This window comes from Oncorhynchus masou, chromosome 8, assembly GCF_036934945.1.
Source record: "Oncorhynchus masou masou isolate Uvic2021 chromosome 8, UVic_Omas_1.1, whole genome shotgun sequence".
Lineage (NCBI taxonomy): Eukaryota > Metazoa > Chordata > Actinopteri > Salmoniformes > Salmonidae > Oncorhynchus > Oncorhynchus masou.
Genome location: NC_088219.1, coordinates 8893602 through 8915466, shown reverse-complemented (window position 1 = coordinate 8915466; position 21865 = coordinate 8893602). Strand labels below are relative to the sequence as shown.

Genomic DNA, 21865 nt, shown 5'->3' with positions numbered 1-21865 from the left:
TTACTGTAGAAAACACACACTCACACTCAACATCTACTCAGACAGAACACATACACAACTTATAGAGAAGTGAGTGTGTGTGTGTGTGTGTGTGTGTGTGTGTGTGTGTGTGTGTGTGTGTGTGTGTGTGTGTGTGTGTGTGTGTGTGTGTGTGTGTGTGTGTGTGTGTGTGTGTGTGTGTGTGTGTGTGTGTGTGTGTGTGTGTGTGTGTGTGTGTGTGTGTGTGTGTGTGTGTGGTGACTATAATGTGAGATGATACTACTCAGGAGACCACTAGGGGTCTGACATCACACTCTAGTACCCTGGTTGGGGGGGGGGGGGGGTTGCAGTATCCCTACTATAGCTACCCTTCTGTTCCAGGGGCACAGGGTTGATAAGACCCAGCTTTGTCTACAGCGACGTTTCCAAACTCTGGGTGCACGTTTTGTTTTTTTGGATTGATTTAAATAATCAACTAATCATCAAGCTTTGATCATTTGAATCAGTTGTGTAGTGATGGGGGGGGGGGAAACAGAAACGTGGACCGAGTTTGGGAAACACTGAGCTAGAGGGTCAGGAGAACTGAGTCTAAACCTTCTCTTCTGTTGTTAACTGAACCACAACACCTCTTCTGAAGTATAGCCATAACACTTCCACAACACACGGATGGAAGAGTCTAGTGACTAGAAAGGCCAATGGAAAGGTTTCGTTTTTGCTCTTAACAGTTTGAATGTCTATATGGATTGTAATTAGGGTTGAATATTTTCCTGGGTATTTTACAAATGTTCCATACCGAGAATAAATCACTTTTCTCACGGTAACCCGGATTTCCCGCAAAAAAACTGGAAGGGTCATTCAAAAGCATTATAAAGCGTATAAATCACTGTATATGTGCTAACTGGTGCTAACTGACTCTAGTGAGCCAACATGAAATACATATAATGAGCCCTACATTAAATACATATAATGAGCCTTACATGAAATACATATAATGAGCCCTACATTAAATACATATAATGAGCCCTCCATTAAATACATATAATGAGCCCTCCATTAAAGACATATAATGAGCCCTACATTAAATACATATAATGAGCCCTCCATTAAATACATTATCCAATAGGCTCCATACATGATGTAGGCTACTGCACATTATGCTTGACAGAAGAACATGAAAGCCCATAGATGTAGCCAGCTATATGCTCTCTTGGGTAAATAAATGAAACTACCTCCAGTAGGCTCATTTTTTTGATTGTGAACCATATTACTGTACCGTATTGTATTATACTGTATTTAAGCACTAGGGAGTGTGGTATATGGCCAATATACCACGGCTAAAGGCTGTTCTTAGTCAAGACGCAACACAGTGTGCCTGGATACAGCCCTTAGCCGCAGTATATTGGCCATATACCACAAACCTCCAAGGTGCCTTATTGCTATTATAAACTGGTTACCGACTTAATTAGAGCAGTAAAAATACTTGTTTTGTTATACCCGTGGTATACAGTCTGATATCCAGGCTGTATCACATCAGACCGTGATTGGGAGTCCCATAGGGCGGCGCACAATTGGCCCAACGTCGTCCAGGTTTGGCCAGGGTAGGCCGTCATTGAAAATAAGTATTTGTTCTTAATTGACTTGCCTAGTGAAATAAAGGATAAATAAATAAATAAATAATAATAATATATATATATATACCATGATGAGATGCTAGATCTGTGAACTCTGCGCTCCATACTGAGGCTGGCTGTCTGTCGCCACCCTGAGCGTTGATGATTCGTCATGCAGACCACATTTAAACATTCCATATCATTTAACAGTTCCATTTCATGCCATGCTGTTCATGATAATAATGTATTATAATTTACTGGTTTCTCTCCGTTACTTATCCCGGGAAACACCATTCAACCCTAGATTATAGATTATATAGATATCCTGTGCAGCCCAATTCTGAGCTTTTGCACCATAATTGGCCAAAGATGTGATGTAATTGGTCAAAAGACCATAAGATCAGAATTGTAAAAAGAGCCATAAGGCTCAGTTAAAAAGAGTAAATAATAAAATGACACAAACGGCCATGGAACCCTGAAAAGACAAGGTGAAAAATCAGTCGATGTGCCCTTGAGCAAGGCCCTTAACACTAATTTCTCCTCTGGATGAGAGCGTCTGCTAAACGACAATAATGTTTTGAAGGTTATGGGTGACTGTGAGAGGCAGCATCCCTCTCTGCAGACAGTGTTTTTAACCAAACGTTATCAGATGGCTTCAAGCCCCTCCCATGTACTTCTCTCTGATGATCAGTTCCTCCCTTCAGACGGACGTTCTCGATAACATGTCAACAGCCTTACCAGCTCTGCAAGGGCGAGTAAAATGGTCAGAGTAAGGCAGTGGCGGTCGGCGATGTTGATGACGAGGGAGGACGTTTTTGTTTTTCATGAGCACGGCCTTATTTCTATTGTCACCATAGTAGATAATGATGGCAGGCCCAACTGCCTGTAAACACAGTCCAGTTCAAAGTGAATGATGTGGCAAATGGCTTATTTGCATACTGTAGCTCTGATTGGCTATGGTGCACCGGTCTGCAGAGACTCTGGTCCTGGATGAGATAGTTGTTTTAATTAGGTTTTATTTACTGGCGTGTCTATTAATTTATCCAACTGCACGTCCCCTTTCCCACTATATATTGCTATAGAATTTTCAGAAATGCCTTAATCTTACTGTAATTCCCAAACATTCTAAGAATTTATGAAAACATGAAAATGACCAAATCTAAGTGCTTGCTTGTCAATTTAAAAATATATATATATATATTCTTCATGGGGTTGTATATGAACAGATTTGAATACGATTTAATGTTGCTAAAACGCTGTCAGTTTCACATGAAGAAAACTGGTCCCTGGGGGTGACTGTACAGGAGGCCTCATTTATTAATCATGCCGAGGCAACAAATATGTGCGTAAACCAAGCGCGGAATGATTTCTACGCAAAGTGTGAGATTTATCAATGAACGTTTGCTTGAGTGTGTGTGTGTAAATTTACGCACAGCCTTGACCATGCGTACACGCAGTGCTAAGTGGTGGAATAAGGCAACTGCTTGTCAAAATTAGAATTGGGGAAAATATATGTTGAAAATGTGTGAAATTGTGAGAGTCGTCATATAGTCATTTTTCGATTTCATTCTACTTATATTGTGAATTCATGATATGACATATATTGACAGGCTATTTCATATAATTTGATCACAGTCCATTTGTTATGATAATAATCCATATAAAGTACCGTAATTTGTTAAATTAAAGGCACGTGCGAAATATAGAAGACTGAGATGATGGGAAATCGAATGAGAGGTGGCTGATCTTGCTGTTTGAAATGCGCATTTTTATAGGTGTTCTTTTGCCGAAAGTACAGACTGGCTAATCAGATATTGTTTCCCAAAACCAATTTTACAGGATTTTTGAGAAGATATAAGATCTACATCCAAGTGTTATTCACCCTCGGGTTTTTTGGCAACAGGTACTTTTCAGCGGGAGCTTAACGATCTGTATCTCACAGCCCTCAATGAGCCAATGTTTTGGATGCAATCATCAGCATAAAGACGCTGCTGAATGTGGTGGCAATGTGGCCAAGCGGAACACACTGCAGGAGGAGGCTGTTGAGGATGGATTGGGTGTTGAGTGTTGCCTACTCATTTGAAGTATATTTTCCATTACTGAAGCAACTTGAATTGTCCTAATGGTCCTCTGTTTGTAGCTATGTTTTTATTTTTACTGGTAAACACAACTTAGAGAGCCAAATAAAACATGTTTATTGTACTCGACCTCTGACACTAGCACGACCTATTTCAGTCAAAAAATATATAATTTGTAGTTTTTTATGTCGTTGTATATTCCCAACGGGCTTTAAAGGGATGATTTGAAACATATATGGTTCATTCCCTAGACTCATAATCATTTAATCTTCGTGAATGTGCGTCTAATTTATAGAGAAGTGAATGCCTTCTGCATCTAATTCTAGTCCTATATTATTCAAGCATGTCATCAGAATGATCAAGATAAGGACAACAAATCTTATTTAATTTAACTGTCGAAAGCAAGGAAGCAACACTATAGAGAGAAAGAGGAGGTAGCCTAATAACAGGGGAAATATTATTTCAAAATATATATATATTCGCTAGCCTATAGGCCGCATGTGCTGCAACAGAATCGCATGTTCTCTCCCTGCTTTATCATAGTTTGAACGGGGTGCAAAATTCCAGTCCTTATAAAACAGTATAATACAATACAGTGCAATAATACAGTTTATACTAAAAAAGATTAGCCTAGCTTGTTTAATTTATTTACGCAAGAGAGCATGGCTACATCTATGTGCTTTTATGTTTTTTTTCCTGTGGCGTGTAATGTTTTTGTCGGAAAATAACGGGTTAAGCGGGAGAAAATTGATTTCTTCTCGGGATTTGTAAAATACCCAAATTCAACCCTCGTAGTCATGTCCGAAATCCTATACTTGCGTCCTAAATAGTTTGCAATTTGAGTATCCTAAAAAACTTTTTTTTATAGTAGGCTATGTGACATTTAAAAAATGTTGCATACTTTAAATGCCAAGATGTCATACTCATTTCGGCTTTGACAACAGTTGAAAATCAGATATGGGAATATGCTATCGAAATTAACCAATAACACAAAAACAACGCAATTGCGCATGAAGCATTCTCACTATGCCACAATAGAAGGTTTTATAGGAGCCTAGGGTTTAATTGCAGGATGTTATACTCATTTCGGCTCTTCATCTGTATAGTAGAATTCGATGAACACTTTTCCACAATGCATTGGAAGAGGTGGGCTGCGAGTTAGGCCATAGTTCTCTTCAAGTAGCCAAACAACAAAACTACCTTACTTAATTGGGATGATGCCAACCGTGAAGCTTCTGTGGTGGTGTTATAATGTCGGCCAAGGAGTGGTTTTCTCCTTATAATTCTAAGGAGTATTGCATTGTAGTCGACATCTTTGAAAACAGAGGTATTTTTAATCATCAGATCAAATCAAATTTATTTCTAAAGCCCTTCTTACATCAGCTGATATCTCAAAGTGCTGTACAGAAACCCAGCCTAAATCCCCAAACAGCAAGCAATGCAGGTGTAGAAGCACAGTGGCTAGGAAAAACTCCCTAGAAAGGCCAAAACCTAGGAAGAAACCTAGAGAGGAACCAGGCTATGAGGGGTGGCCAGTCCTCTTCTGTCTGTGCCGGTGGAGATTATAACAGAACATGGATAAGATGTTCAAATGTTCATAGATGACCAGCAGGGTCGAATAATAATAATCGCCGTGGTTGTTGAGGGTGCAACAGGTCAGCACATCAGGAGTAGTTAGATTCATTATTTCGATTTTTATTTTATTTTTTACAAATACATGTAAAGCTGATCAATAGGCTAAATCAATACTGGTGTCTAAGACAATTTTCCCCTCGGGGACAGTTCATCCTATCCTATCCTATATTTAAAAATAATTTACAGAAGCTATATCAATGTAGTCTGTGCTATAAATGAACTGAAAACTCCTGTACAAGTTTTACATTTGACCAAATCCGACCAGAATATGCTAATCAAGGATAGGATGGAGAACAATTCACAGTGTATATTTAAAACTATTTATTTTGATAACGGTAAATCGAATTGTTTATTTTAGCAATGTATTTATTATCATCAAAAAAAACGACTTTTTTATCCGATATAAAAAAAGTTTACCTTGCCCGAGTTGTCTTCCCTGATCCGGGGAGTCCTCTGAGAATTATAATTTCCCTTGTCCTCTTTCTCCCCATCTTCAGTTCGTTTACCGTTGCAACTACTTTATAATAATGCTTAAAACTAATTTATTACACCTTTGTGATGGTAACACCGTTGAGTGGTCGAGAGCTCCAACGTCTGTCTTTATGGTAAGGTCTTCTAGAATAGCCGACTGATCACCCAATAGTTTTGCTACGGACCCAACCGCAGGAAACGACGGTACTTTCCTGCCACGTCAAGCGTTGCACCAGCGATTCATTACATGATGATGATGTTGATGATGGTGATTGACAGTTTTAGATGTACGAGGTTAAGGAATAACAGTATTTCAAAGGTTGATTTGTATTTGGGAACATATCATAATAAAATGCCTCAAAAACAACATGTTAGGCTATATGTAGCCTAAATGTAAAACAAATAAATAAGGACAGGCTAAACTCAAAGCTTTACACATTCATTTAAGCCTCCTTGTTAAGAAAACAACACATTACAGGCCTATATATTTTTGTTACTTTCTTTCTCATGGCTAACTAACAGGAAGTTGGAAAAGACAGGCTGAGTAGGCTGGGAGCTTATGGTAATTCAGATATAATTCAGACTTCTTCTCCTTTTCCACATTTTATTACATTACAGCCTTATTATAAAATCGATTACACCATTTTTTCCTTCATCAATCTACCCACAATACCCCATAATGACAAAGCAAAAACATTCTTATTCTTTTTTTGCAAATGTACTAAAAATAAACAACTGAAATTGAGCTCAGGTGCATGCTGTTTCCCATTGCATCCTGTTTCTACAACTTGATAGAAGTCAACCTGTGGTAAATTCAATTGATTGGACATGGTTTGGAAAGGCACACACACCGGTTGACAGTGCATGTCAGAGCAAAAACCAAGCCATGAGGTCGAAGGAATTGTCAGTAGAGCTCTGAGACAGGATTGTGTCGAGGCACAGATCTGAGGAAGGGAACCAATTAATATCTGCAGCATTGAAGTTCCCCAAGAACACAGTGGCCTCCATCGTTCTTAAATGGAAGAAGTTTGGAACCACCAAGACTCTTCAATATCAAAGTTGGCATGACTATGAAAATTACAGTATTCTCAATCAGGGTAGGATGGAGAAAAAGCCACATAAACCATATTTTTTTTAAGGTCGGGAAGTTCTGACAGAAGAACAAACACAACAATCCAGCTGTGTTTTCTTCCTTAATTAGATGTGATGTGAAAAGATATTCATCCAACCATGTCACGATAGCAGGTTCAGTCGGCACTCTATTGCTCTTGTCACTGCATGACAGGGCACAACCATCCATTCTATTAATACTCTCCCCACCATACAGCTGACAGGCCAACTGGCATCTCTTATTGAATTTTCACGTGTGCGAGAATTTTTTAAATTTTATCAAAGCCTGTTGGATGACAACTTGTATTTAACCATGAAAGAAGAATTAATAACTGACTTTTTCCTGCATAACATGGGTACAGCAGATCCCTTTATTGCATGGGACACTTTTACATGTGCCTTAGAGGCCATGCAAAAGAAATATAGGTAAACAGGCTCCATGCTAACAAAGGAAAAAGAAGCTCTTTCAGAACAGACAGATAGCAATAAAGACTGTATCACAGAGGCTCAGAATACGTTAGAGGAAAAACAAAAAGAAACGGAGGAAATTACTCAAGAAAGAAAGAAAAATAAATCAAACTGGATGGATTATGGGGGAAAAGGCATTTTTTTCCCAATATTCAACATAGAAATGCCACCAAAAATAATTTGTCACAAATGACAGCGTCACCAATGATTTACCAAACAATGTTTTGAAAGAGGAAGCAAAGTACTTTAATTAAGCATAGCTTTTCATTTCAGTCTCCTCCATCTCCACTAACCAACGTCAATTGTAAGGATAGTTTCACTATTAATATTGTAACATTAACAGACTCATGTGAAGGCAAAATTACATATGAGGAAATTCTTGATTAAATTAAAGCCTTTAATTCCCGGGAAAACTCAGGGGCAGGATGGCATACCAGGTACACCAAACATTTGTTTATGTACTCAGAGGACTGTTCCTCGCAGGTATTAACTTTATTATTATTATTATTATTATTATTTATTCCTTTAAAAATAGTAGATTATCAGATACTCAACAATAAGGTCTGATGTCATTATTACTGAAACAGGGGCCAAGTGTAAATGCACTGCTCAAAAAAATAAAGGGAACACTGAAACAACACCATGTAACTCCAAGTCAATCACACTTCTGTGAAATCAAACTGTCCACTTAGGAGGCAACACTGGTTGACAATAAATGTCACATGCTGTTGTGCAAATGGGAATAGACAACAGGTGGAAATGATAGGCAATTAGCAAGACACCCCTTATAAAGGAGTGGTTCTGCAGGTGGTGACCACAGACCACTTCTCAGTTCCTATGCTTCCTGGCTGATGTTTTGGTCACTTTTGAATGCTGGCGGTGCTTTCACTCTAGTGGTAGCATGAGATGTAGTCTACAACCCATACAAGTGACTCAGGTAGAGCAGCTCATCCAGGATGGCACATCAATGCGAGCTGTGGCAAGAAGGTTTGCTGTGTCTGTCAGCGTAGTGTCCAGAGCATGGAGGCGCTACCAGGAGGCAGGCCAGTACATTAAGAGATGTGGAGGAGGCCGTAGGAGGGCAACAACCCTGCAGCAGGACCGCTACCTCCGCCTTTGTGCAAGGAGGAGCAGGAGGAGCACTGCCAGAGCCCTGCAAAATGACCTCCAGCAGGCCACAAATGTGCATGTGTCTGCTCAAACGGTCAGAAACAGACTCCATGAGGGTGGTATGAGGGCCCGATATCCACACGTGGGGGTTGTGCTTACAGCCCAACACCGTGCAGGACGTTTGACATTTGCCAGAGAACACCAATATTGGCAAATTCACCACTGGCGCCCTGTGCTCTTCACAGATGAAAGCAGGTTCATACTGAGCACATGTGGCAGACGTGACAGAGTCTGGAAACGCGGTGGAGAACGTTCTGCTGCCTGCAACATCCTCCAGCATGACCGGTTTGGAGGTGGGTCAGTCATGGTGTGGGGTGGCATCTCTTTGGGGGGCCGCACAGCCCTCCATGTGCTCGCCAGAGGTAGCCTGACTGCCATTAGGTACCGAGATGAGATCCTCAGACCCCTTGTGAGACCATATGCTGGTGCGGTTGGCCCTGGGTTCCTCCTAATGCAAGACAAAGCTAGACCTCATGTGGCTGGAGTGTGTCAGCAGTTCCTGCAAGAGGAAGGCATTGATGCTCTGGACTGGCCCGCCCGTTCCCCAGACCTGAATCCAATTGAGCACATCTGGGACATCATGTCTCGCTCCATCGACCAACGCCACATTGCACCACAAACTGTCCAGAAGTTGGCAGATGCTTTAGTCCAGATCTGGGAGGAGATCCCTCAGGAGACCATCCGCCACCTCATCAGGAGCATGCCCAGGCATTGTAGGGACGTCATACAAGGCACGTGGAGGCCACACACACTACTGAGCCTCATTCTGACTTGTTTTAAGGACATTACATCTAAGTTGGATCAGCCTGTAGTGTGGTTTTCCACTTTAATTTTGAGTGTGACTCCAAATCCAGACCTCCATGGGTTGACAAATTTGATTTCCATTGATCATTTTTGTGTGATTTTGTTGTCAGCACATTCAACCATGTAAAGAAAAAAGTATTTAATAAGAATATTTCATTCATTCAGATTATTTTTTTGAGCAGTGTTTAATAAAGATCCAGTCTATTTTAAACACACACAAAAACGGAGGCCCCTTAAACTTCAGTGTTGTAATGGAAACATTCTAGCAAAGTGCATAGCGCTTAGAATTAAAAAGCTATTGTCTTTTATTATTCATCATAATCAGACAGGATTTTTACATGGATGATACATTAGAGACAATATAATACAAGTACTGGAAACAATAGAACTTTCTCAAAAATCTGGGAAACCAGGCCTGGCATTCAAAGCTGACTTTGAAAAGGCTTTTGATAAAGTACGACTGGAGTTTGTATATAAATGCATGGAATATTTACATTTTGGAGAATCTCTTATAAAATTATGTATAGTAACCCTAGGTGTAAAATAGTAAATAATGGCTACTTCTCAGAAAGTTTTAAACTGTCAAGAGGAGTAAAACAAGGTTGTCCACTATCGGCATATTTATTTATTATGGCAATTAAAATGTTAGCTATTAAAATCAGATCCAACACTACTATCAAGGGGTTAGTTTATCCAGGACTTAAAAACAAAGGTGTCATTATCTGCTGATGATTTATGTTTTCTTTTAAATCCACAATTTGGATCCCTCCACAGCCTCATAGATGATCTAGATACTTGTTCTAATCTCTCTGGATTACAACCAAATTATGATATGTTTACTATATTACGTATTGGATCACAATTGTTTTGTGATCCAATGGTCTGACGGTGAAGTGGACATACTCGGTATTCCTATTATCTCATTACAATACATTTTAATAGAAAGTTAGCAAAAATAAGATACGATTTTGCTACCGTGGAAAGGAAAATACCTGTTAATTTGTGGAAAAATCATCCTAGTTAAACTCTTTAGTCATATCCCAGTTTACCCTGATTTAACTCTTTAGTCAAATCCCAGTTTACCTATTTGCTTATGGCCTTGCCTACACCTAGCGACATTGCATTTTATTTGGAACGACAAGCTAGACAAAATTAAACAGGCCAATTTAAATAATGAATATGAATTCAGAGGGCAGAGGTTATTAAATATTAAAGCATTAGACCTCTCACTAAAGTCTTCAATCATACAAAAGCTATACTTAAATCCAAACTGGTTCTCTAGCCGATTAGTAAGAATGTCTCACCCCATGTTCAAGAATGGCCTTTTCCCCTGTTGCAGCCTCAGATTGCAACCTCTCACTTTCGGTAATTTGAAAATGAAACTATAGCTAAACAAACAATAGAAAATTATTTGCCATTTCAGTTTAATCCACCAGAAAAGACACAACAAATAGTACAACAAATATTATGGTTAAACTTAAATATACTAATTAATAAAAAACTACTTTTTCTTTCTTTAGATACATTTTTTAAAACTGTATAACCTTTCTAAATGATGTCATAAATAGGACTGGTGGAGTTATGTGACACATGCAGCTAACAAAAAATATATGGAAATGTCTGCTCTTCTCGAATCTACAGTACAAACAACGAATTGCAGCATTACCACAGAAATGGAAGAGGCAAGTGAAAGGGGGAGGAAGTAAGGAACTAGTCTGTCGGCCCTGGGGGAGGAAGTAAGGAACTAGTCTGTCGGCCCTGGGGGAGGAAGTAAGTAACTAGTCTGTCGGCCCTGGGGGAGGAAGTAAGGAACAAGTCTGTTGGCCCTGGGGGAGGAAGTAAGGAACTAGTCTGTTGGCCCTGGGGGAGGAAGTAAGGAACTAGTCTGTTGGCCCTGGGGGAGGAAGTAAGGAACTTTTCTGTCTGCCCTGGGGGAAGAAGTAAGGAACTAGTCTGTCGGCCCTGGGGGAGGAAGTAAGGAACTAGTCTGTCGGCCCTGGGGGAGGAAGTAAGGAACTAGTCTGGTTGCCCCTGGGGGAGGAAGTAAGGAACTAGTCTGTTGGCCCTTGGGGAGGAAGTAAGGAACTAGTCTGTCGGCCCTGGGGGAGGAAGTAAGGAACTAGTCTGTCGGCCCTGGGGGAGGAAGTAAGGAACTAGTCTGTGGGCCCTGGGGGAGGAAGTAAGGAACTAGTCTGTCGGCCCTGGGGGAGGAAGTAAGGAACTAATCTGTTGGCCCTTGGGGAGGAAGTAAGGAACTAGTCTGTCGGCCCTGGGGGAGGAAGTAAGGAACTAGTCTGTCGGCCCTGGGGGAGGAAGTAAGGAACTAGTCTGTCGGCCCTGGGGGAGGAAGTAAGGAACTAGTCTGTCGGCCCTGGGGGAGGAAGTAAGGAACTAATCTGTCGGCCCTTGGGGAGGAAGTAAGGAACTAGTCTGTCGGCCCTGGGGGAGGAAGTAAGGAACTAGTCTGTCGGCCCTGGGGGAGGAAGTAAGGAACTAGTCTGTGGGCCCTGGGGGAGGAAGTAAGTAACTAGTCTGTGGGCCCTGGGGGAGGAAGTAAGTAACTAGTCTGTCGGCCCTGGGGGAGGAAGTAAGGAACAAGTCTGTTGGCCCTGGGGGAGGAAGTAAGGAACTAGTCTGTTGGCCCTGGGGGAGGAAGTAAGGAACTAGTCTGGTTGCCCCTGGGGGAGGAAGTAAGGAACTAGTCTGTCGGCCCTGGGGGAGGAAGTAAGGAACTAGTCTGTCGGCCCTGGGGGAGGAAGTAAGGAACTAGTCTGTGGGCCCTGGGGGAGGAAGTAAGGAACTAGTCTGTGGGCCCTGGGGGAGGAAGTAAGGAACTTGTCTGTAGGCCCTGGGGGAGGAAGTAAGGAACTAGTCTGTCGGCCCTGGGGGAAGAAGTAAGGAACTAGTCTGTCGGCCCTGGGGGAGGAGGTAAGGAACTAGTCTGGTTGCCCCTGGCGGAGGAAGTAAGGAACTAATCTGTTGGCCCTTGGGGAGGAAGTAAGGAACTAGTCTGTCGGCCCTGGGGGAGGAAGTAAGGAACTAGTCTGTCGGCCCTGGGGGAGGAAGTAAGGAACTAGTCTGTCGGCCCTGGGGGAGGAAGTAAGGAACTAGTCTGTGGGCCATGGGGGAGGAAGTAAGGAACTAGTCTGTCGGCCCTGGGGGAGGAAGTAAGGAACTTGTCTGTCGGCCCTGGAGGAGGAAGTAAGGAACTAGTCTGTCGGCCCTGGGGGAGGAAGTAAGGAACTAGTCTGTGGGCCCTGGGGGAGGAAGTAAGGAACTTGTCTGTAGGCCCTGGGGAAGGAAGTAAGGAACTAGTCTGTTGGCCCTGGGGGAGGAAGTAAGGAACTAGTCTGTCGGCCCTGGGGAAGGAAGTAAGGAACTAGTCTGTCGGCCCTGGGGGAGGAAGTAAGGAACTAGTCTGTCGGCCCTGGGGGAGGAAGTAAGGAACTAATCTGTCGGCCCTGGGGAAGGAAGTAAGGAACTAGTCTGTCGGCCCTGGGGGAGGAAGTAAGGAACTAGTCTGTCGGCCATGGGGGAGGAAGTAAGGAACTAATCTGTCGGCCCTTGGGGAGGAAGTAAGGAACTAGTCTGTCGGCCCTGGGGGAGGAAGTAAGGAACTAGTCTGTCGGCCCTGGGGGAGGAAGTAAGGAACTAGTCTGTCGGCCCTGGGGGAGGAAGTAAGGAACTAGTCTGTGGGCCCTGGGGGAGGAAGTAAGGAACTAGTCTGTCGGCCCTGGGGGAGGAAGTAAGGAACTAGTCTGTGGGCCCTGGGGGAGGAAGTAAGGAACTTGTCTGTAGGCCCTGGGGGAGGAAGTAAGGAACTAGTCTGTTGGCACTGGGGGAGGAAGTAAGGAACTAGTCTGTCAGCCCTGGGGGAAGAAGTAAGGAACTAGTCTGTCGGCCCTGGGGGAGGAGGTAAGGAACTAGTCTGGTTGCCCCTGGGGGAGGAAGTAAGGAACTAATCTGTTGGCCCTTGGGGAGGAAGTAAGGAACTAGTCTGTCGGCCCTGGGGGAGGAAGTAAGGAACTAGTCTGTCGGCCCTGGGGGAGGAAGTAAGGAACTAGTCTGTCGGCCCTGGGGGAGGAAGTAAGGAACTAGTCTGTGGGCCCTGGGGGAAGAAGTAAGGAACTAGTCTGTCGGCCCTGGGGGAGGAGGTAAGGAACTAGTCTGGTTGCCCCTGGGGGAGGAAGTAAGGAACTAATCTGTTGGCCCTTGGGGAGGAAGTAAGGAACTAGTCTGTCGGCCCTGGGGGAGGAAGTAAGGAACTAGTCTGTCGGCCCTGGGGGAGGAAGTAAGGAACTAGTCTGTCGGCCCTGGGGGAGGAAGTAAGGAACTAGTCTGTGGGCCCTGGGGGAGGAAGTAAGGAACTAGTCTGTCGGCCCTGGGGGAGGAAGTAAGGAACTTGTCTGTCGGCCCTGGAGGAGGAAGTAAGGAACTAGTCTGTCGGCCCTGGGGGAGGAAGGAACTAGTCTGTGGGCCCTGGGGGAGGAAGTAAGGAACTTGTCTGTAGGCCCTGGGGGAGGAAGTAAGGAACTAGTCTGTTGGCCCTGGGGGAGGAAGTAAGGAACTAGTCTGTCGGCCCTGGGGAAGGAAGTAAGGAACTAGTCTGTCGGCCCTGGGGGAGGAAGTAAGGAACTAGTCTGTCGGCCCTGGGGGAGGAAGTAAGGAACTAATCTGTTGGCCCTTGGGGAGGAAGTAAGGAACTAGTCTGTCGGCCCTGGGGGAGGAAGTAAGGAACTAGTCTGTCGGCCCTGGGGGAGGAAGAAAGGAACTAGTCTGTCGGCCCTGGGGGAGGAAGTAAGGAACTAGTCTGTGGGCCCTGGGGGAGGAAGTAAGTAACTAGTCTGTCGGCCCTGGGGGAGGAAGTAAGGAACTTGTCTGTCGGCCCTGGGGGAGGAAGTAAGGAACTAGTCTGTCGGCCCTGGGGGAGGAAGGAACTAGTCTGTGGGCCCTGGGGGAGGAAGTAAGGAACTTGTCTGTAGGCCCTGGGGGAGGAAGTAAGGAACTAGTCTGTTGGCCCTGGGGGAGGAAGTAAGGAACTAGTCTGTCGGCCCTGGGGAAGGAAGTAAGGAACTAGTCTGTCGGCCCTGGGGGAGGAAGTAAGGAACTTGTCTGTTGGCCCTGGGGGAGGAAGTAAGGAACTAGTCTGTTGGCCCTGGGGGAGGAAGTAAGGAACTAGTCTGTCGGCCCTGGGGGAGGAAGTAAGGAACTAGTCTGTCGGCCCTGGGGAGGAAGTAAGGAACTAGTCTGTCGGCCCTGGGGAAGGAAGTAAGGAACTAGTCTGTCGGCCCTGGGGGAGGAAGTAAGCAACTTGTCTGTTGGCCCTGGGTGAGGAAGTAAGGAACTAGTCTGTTGGCCCTGGGGGAGGAAGTAAGGAACTAGTCTGTCGGCCCTGGGGGAGGAAGTAAGGAACTAGTCTGTCGGCCCTGGGGGAGGAAGTAAGGAACAAGTCTGTTGGCCCTGGGGGAGGAAGTAAGGAACTAGTCTGTCGGCACTGGGGGAGGAAGTAAGGAACTAGTCTGTTGGCCCTGGGGGAGGAAGTAAGGAACTAGTCTGTCGGCCCTGGGGGAGGAAGTAAGGAACTAGTCTGTCGGCCCTGGGGGAGGAAGTAAGGAACAAGTCTGTTGGCCCTGGGGGAGGAAGTAAGGAACTAGTCTGTCGGCACTGGGGGAGGAAGTAAGGAACTAGTCTGTTGGCCCTGGGGGAGGAAGTAAGGAACTAGTCTGTCGGCCCTGGGGAAGGAAGTAAGGAACTAGTCTGTCGGCCCTGGGGGAGGAAGTAAGGAACTAGTCTGTCGGCCCTGGGGGAGGAAGTAAGGAACTAATCTGTTGGCCCTTGGGGAGGAAGTAAGGAACTAGTCTGTCGGCCCTGGGGGAGGAAGTAAGGAACTAGTCTGTCGGCCCTGGGGGAGGAAGAAAGGAACTAGTCTGTCGGCCCTGGGGGAGGAAGTAAGGAACTAGTCTGTAGGCCCTGGGGGAGGAAGTAAGGAACTAGTCTGTTGGCCCTGGGGAAGGAAGTAAGGAACTAGTCTGTCGGCCCTGGGAGAGGAAGTAAGGAACTTGTCTGTCGGCCCTGGGGGAGGAAGTAAGGAACTTGTCTGTCGGCACTGGGGGAGGAAGTAAGTAACTAGTCTGTCGGCCCTGGGGGAGGAAGTAAGGAACAAGTCTGTTGGCCCTGGGGGAGGAAGTAAGGAACTAGTCTGTTGGCCCTGGGGGAGGAAGTAAGGAACTAGTCTGGTTGCCCCTGGGGGAGGAAGTAAGGAACTAGTCTGTCGGCCCTGGGGGAGGAAGTAAGGAACTAGTCTGTCGGCCCTGGTGGAGGAAGTAAGGAACTAGTCTGTCGGCCCTGGGGGAGGAAGTAAGGAACTTGTCTGTTGGCCCTGGGGGAGGAAGTAAGGAACTAGTCTGTCGGCCCTGGGGGAGGAAGTAAGGAACTAGTCTGTCGGCCCTGGGGGAGGAAGTAAGGAACTAGTCTGTCGGCCCTTTATTAAAGACCATAATTAGGTAAAGAAAATTCTGATAAATAAAGAAGTTTACCAGTTTCATTTATTAAGGACCAAAACATTTAAAAGTGAGGAAGAGATTTTCTATGTACCGATTCCATGGCACATGGATACACAAAATGACACTGGATTCAAAACTTCAAGTTTTTTAATTTATATTATTATTATACCAAATTCTTAACCAATAGAATGTTATTTATATGTGGTACAACCATACAACCATCCCAGCTCTGCAGATTTGGCTGCGAAGAGAATAAATCAATCGATCATTTGTTTTGGTACTGTCCATATGTAGCTTGTTTTTGGTTACAAGTCCAATGGCTGAAGAATTGAAACATTTACCTGGAGTTAACTCTGGAAACAGCGCTGCTGGGTGATTTGAAAAGTCATGGTCAATCCATTAATAACACAATAACACTCTTAGCAAAAAAGGTTATCTTTAATTTACAATATGTACTGTAGAATCTATGAGAATAGATCGTTACAAACCTTTTGTGAAACGTTGCAGCACAGTTGAAAAATGTATGGCAAATAGAAATCAAAACTAGCTGGTGTTCAGAGATAGACTATAGGGGTTGAGTGGAGCTGAAGGAGGAGACTAAAAACTAACAAAATAAAATAATTGCAAAATATACTGTGTACATAGGATGGTTAAGCTGGAAGTAGAAGCCTAAGAGTTGTTTTTTTTCACTCCAATTAGGGGAGGGTGTAACGCCTACTCCTGTTCCCTCCCTCCGGTGCTTAACATCACCAGTCTACTAACCACCTGTCCTGTTCCCTCCCTCCGGCGCTCAACATCACCAGTCTACTAACCACCTGTCCTGTTCCCTCCGGCGCTCAACATCACCAGTCTACTAACCACCTGTCCTGTTCCCTCCCGTGCTCAACATCACCAGTCTACTAACCACCTGTCCTGTTCCCTCCCTCTGGTGCTCAACATCACCGGTCTACTAACCACCTGTCCTTGTCAGGACCCGGTTTCGAACCTGGGTCTCCGGAGTGAGAAACAGTCACTTAACCAACTGAGCCACGAATAGACAGCAGAACCCAGAAGATGAGGCAGACACAGCAGTACTTAAGACGGTGTATTTAATAAAGAAAAAATCCTAAAATACAAAAAATGGCAAATCCAAAAGGTGGTAGGTAAAACACAAAAAGACCTCAAAAGAAACTCACCAAAAAATAAACAAAAACAAAAAACAGAATACCACAAGAACGTCACCCGGAATCGACAAGAGCACACAGAACACTAGGGCAGGGTGCTAACATACAAACACAGAGCACAGAACTGAGGGAAACAAAGGGTTTAAATACAATCAGGGGAAACGAGACACAGGTGCAAATAATAATGGGGATCAAGGGAAAAACATAGGGACAAAAAGCACAATGGGGGCATCTACTGACCAAAACCCGGAACAACCCTGGCCAAATCCTGACAGTCCTGTCCCCCCCCTAGGAACGGCTCCTGACGTTCCTACCAGCTCTCTCAGGGTGGAGGACCCTGAACTGACGAATGAGGTCAGGGTCCAGGATGTCTTTGGCAGGAACCCAGGAGCGCTCCTCAGGACCGTAGCCTTCCCAGTCCACCAGATACTGCCAGGACCGCTGCACCCGGCGGGAATCCAGTATCCGGTGGACGGTATAAGCCGGCTGGCCCCCAATGACACGAGGCGGAGGGGGAGGTCTGTCTGCCGGGACAAGGGGAGAAAAAACAACAGGTTTTAACAATGACACATGAAATGTGGGATTAATCTTAAGGGATCTGGGTAAGTGTAGGCGATAAGAAACTGGGTTAACTCTCCTGGCAACCTTGAAGGGACCGATGTATTTTTGGGACAGCTTGCGAGACTCCACCCGTAGAGGTAAGTCTCTTGTGGAGAGCCAGACTCTCTGGCCGGGCGCAGGGTAGGCCCGGGACGGCGACGTCTGTTGGCTTGTTGTTGATACCTCTGTGAGGAACGCATCAGATTAAGACGGGTCTTCCTCCACATAAGCCGACAGCGTCTGACGAACCTCAAGGCTGAAGGCACTCTGACTTCTGCCTCCTGGTCCGGGAACAATGGAGGAGCATAGCCAAACTGACACTCGTGCGGGGACATACCAGTGGAGGAGGAGCGCAAGGTGTTGTGCGCGTATTCGGCCCAAACAATAAAGGATGACCATGTGGACGGGTTGTCACGAGTCATACATCGGAGGGTGGTTTCCAGCTCTTGATTCATCCTCTCTGTTTGGCCGTTGGACTCCGGATGGTACCCTGAAGATAGACTGGCAGAAGCCCCCATGAGTTGGCAGAAGGCCTTCCAAAACCTTGAGGCGAACTGGGGACCTCTGTCAGAAACCACATCTTGAGGAATGCCGAAGACTCGGAACACATGATTAATTACCAACTCAGCCGTTTCCTTGGCAGAAGGTAACTTAGTCAGAGGGACGAACCTGGCCGCCTTTGAAAACCTATCGATTATGACTAGGATAGTAGTATTGCCATGGGATGGAGGAAGTCCAGTAATAAAGTCCAATGAGATATGGGACCAGGGTCTGTGGGGAACAGGTAAAGGGTGAAGGAGTCCTTGAGGGCGGAGGTGAGAAGATTTGCCCTGGCAGCACACGGGGCAGGCATTGACGAAAGTGGCAACGTCTTCTCTTATGGTAGGCCACCAGAACTTACGCTGGATGAACTCCAAGGTGCGACCTACGCCCGGATGACAGGTGAGGCGAGAGGAGTGCCCCCACAGAAGGACCTGAGTCCTCACTGCCTTGGGGACAAACAACCGATTGGCAGGGCCTCCTTTAGGGTCCGGTTCGCTAGCTTGAGCACGTCTCACGGTATCCTCAACTTGCCACGAGATCGGAGCCACAATCTTAGCAGCAGGAAGGACAGGCATGTCCGTGTCATCTCGAATGGCAGGAGCGTAGACTCGGGACAGGGCATCCGGTTTGAGATTCTTCGACCCGGGCCGATAGGTGAGGATAAACTGGAATCGATTGAAGAAAAGAGACCATCTAGCTTGTCTAGAGTTCAATCGCTTCGCCTGCTGGATATACTCCAGATTTTTGTGGTCCGTAAGCACTTGAAACGGGTGAGAAGCCCCCTCGAGCCAGTGTCTCCATTCCTTCAATGCCATCTTAACCGCTAGGAGTTCACGATCCCCACATCGTAGTTCCTCTCAGTCGGGGTAAGCCGGTGTGAGAAGAAAGCGCACGGATGAAGCTTCTTGTCTTCACCCCTCTGAGACAGGACAGCTCCAACACCAACCTCTGATGCGTCTACCTCCACCACAAATGGTTCATCCGTAGTCGGTAGTATCAGGATGGGAGCAGAGAGGATGCGCTGCTTGATTCCTTGGAAGGCCGTCTCAGCTTCTCTTCCCCAAAAAAACCTTGCATTGCCACCTTTGGTTAAAGCTGAGAGAGGAGCTGCCACCAAACTGAAGTTCTTGATGAACTTGCGGTAAAAGTTTGTGAAGCCCAGGAAACGCTGAACATCCTTAACGGATTTGGGGGTGGGCCAATCCGCTACCGCCCCTACCTTCCTAGGGTCCATTTGGATTCGACCGGGTTCCACTACAAATCCCAGGAATTGTACTCGGGATGAATGGAATTCACATTTTCCGGCTTAACGTACAGATGGCTGTCCAGGAGGCGTTTGAGTACTTGTCTGACATGCTTAGTGTGTTCTTGAAGGGAGCTCGAAAAGATGAGGATGTCATCCAAGTAAACGAACACAAATATGTTAAGCATATCCCTAAGCACATCGTTTATGAGCGCTTGGAACACCGCTGGGGCGTTGGTCAGGCCGAAGGGCATCACCAAGTATTCATAGTGACCAGTAGGCGTGTTGAAAGCGGTCTTCCACTCGTCACCAGGTCTGATCCGCACAAGATGGTATGCGTTCCGCAGGTCAAGCTTAGTGAAAACAACTGCTTCCTGGAGCAGCTCGAAGGCTGTGGCCATAAGGGGTAGCGGGTAACGGTTACGGACGGTTATGTCATTGAGTCCCCGGTAGTCGATGCAAGGACGTAACCCACCGTCTTTCTTGGCCACAAAGAAAAACCCTGCTCCCGCCGGGGAGGTGGATGGACGCATGAGGCCTGCTTCCAGAGCGTCCTTGATGTAGGTATCCATAGCAGCTCGTTCGGGTGGAGATAGGGAAAAGATCCGACCCCTGGGGGGCAAGTGCCCGGAAACAGGTCGATGGGGCAATCGTAAGGTCTATGGGGTGGTAGCATGGTGGCCCTCTGTTTGCTAAACACCAGTTTGAGGTCATGGTAACACTCGGGAACTCGGGTCAGGTCGATGGATTCTAAAGACTCGGGAGTAGAACTCGGGAATTCTGGAAAATACAAGTAGCTTGGCACGTAGGACCCCACTGCTTGATAGTGCCCACAGACCAGTCGATGTGAGGGTTATGGCTGTGAAGCCAGGGGTATCCAAGGACGAGAGGGAACTCGGAACAGGAGATCAAATGAAAGTTCATCAATTCCTGGTGTTGTGAAACTGAAAGTCTCAAGGAGGTAGTGACATGAGTGACAAGTCCAGATCCCAAAGGGCTTCCATCCAATGTAGTAACCCTCATGGGGTCACTTAGAGGTTCAGAGGGAACGCCATTCTCCTTCGCCCAGACACCATCCATGAAGTTACCTGCGGCTCCAGAGTCTACCAAGGCTTGAAGGTGAAGCTTGTGGTTGTCCCAGGAGAGGGTGACTGGAATGAGCAGACGGGAGTTGGACGGATGGGAGGAGGTTATGTTTCCCGTTACAGTTCCCCCGGTCTGTACGGGACAGAGCGTTTCCCTGGAGCCCGGGACACGTGGAACGGAAATGGCCCGGTTTGCCGCAATATAGACAGCGTCGCTCCCTCATCCGGCGGTCTCTCTCAGCCTGGGAGATGCGTCCAATCTGCATGGGTTCCGGTGGAGCCAGCGATGATAAAGGTGGGGACTCGGAGCTGGGACTGATAGGGGCTAGAGGTCTACGGTTGAGTTCTCTCTCTCTCAGACGCTGGTCAATGCGTGAGGCCAACTTGATCAGGGACTCGAGATTGTCCGGTGGTTCCCGAGTGGCCAGTTCATCTTGGATAGTGTCGGAAAGGCCTTTCAGAAAGCACACCGTGAGCGCCTCGTTGTTCCAGCCACTCGCTGCTGCCACCGTGCGGAACTGGATGGCATAGTCCGTCACGCTGCGCCAACCTTGATGGAGAGTCAGGAGCTGTTTGGCTGAGTCAGAACCACTGCTTGGGCCTTGAAACACTCGTTTGAATTCCTCAGCAAAGGCAGAGTAGCTGGCACAGCAGGAACTATGGGCATCCCACACAGCAGTAGCCCAGGCCAGGGCTTTTTCCGACAGCAGGGTGATGATATATGCGATCTTAGACCGGTCGGTGGGAAACGACGAGGGTTGCAGCTCAAAGGAGAGAGAACATTGAGTGAGAAACCCTTTACAAGCACTTGGATCACCTGAGAACCGTTGGGGAGGTGGAAGACGAGGTTCAGCCAGGGGGTTAACTGCCATGGGTACGTGAACTTGAGGTACTGGGACGGGAACTGTTGCCGGGGTAAGTCGATCAGATATTTGCTTAATGGAAGTCAGCATCTCCGACAGAAGATGAGAATGTCTAGCCATTAAGGCCTCTTGCTGAACCAGGGCGGCTTCGTGGCGTTGGACAGTCTCCTGGTGGTGGGACAGTGTGGCAAAAAGGTCCTGGGAACTGGCTGCCTCTGGGTTCATTTTTGGCTCTGTGTTTCTGTCAGGACCCGGTTTCGAACCTGGGTCTCCGGAGTGAGAAACAGTCACTTAACCAACTGAGCCACGAATAGACAGCAGAACCCAGAAGATGAGGCAGACACAGCAGTACTTAAGACAGTGTATTTAATAAAGAAAAAATCCTAAAATACAAAAAATGGCAAATCCAAAAGGTGGTAGGTAAAACACAAAAAGACCTCAAAAGAAACTCACCAAAAAATAAACAAAAACAAAAAACAGAATACCACAAGAACGTCACCCGGAATCGACAAGAGCACACAGAACACTAGGGCAGGGTGC

At 46.1% G+C, this 21865-nt stretch overlaps 1 protein-coding gene across 1 annotated transcript in view; it reads right to left on the bottom strand.

Moving 5' to 3' along the window:
• Positions 1–5923, bottom strand: part of LOC135544043 (NEDD4-binding protein 2-like 1) — an 11087-nt gene extending 5164 nt beyond the window's left edge. The window contains exons 1-2 of the mRNA XM_064971402.1: positions 5720–5923; positions 1–3 (exon numbers count right to left, since the gene is read on the bottom strand). The exon at positions 1–3 is cut by the window's left edge and continues 125 nt beyond it. Coding sequence (XP_064827474.1) covers positions 1–3; positions 5720–5793 — 77 coding nt within the window. The 5' untranslated portion in view covers positions 5794–5923. The remainder of the gene's footprint in view (positions 4–5719) is intronic.
• Positions 5924–21865: the final 15942 nt, after the last annotated feature.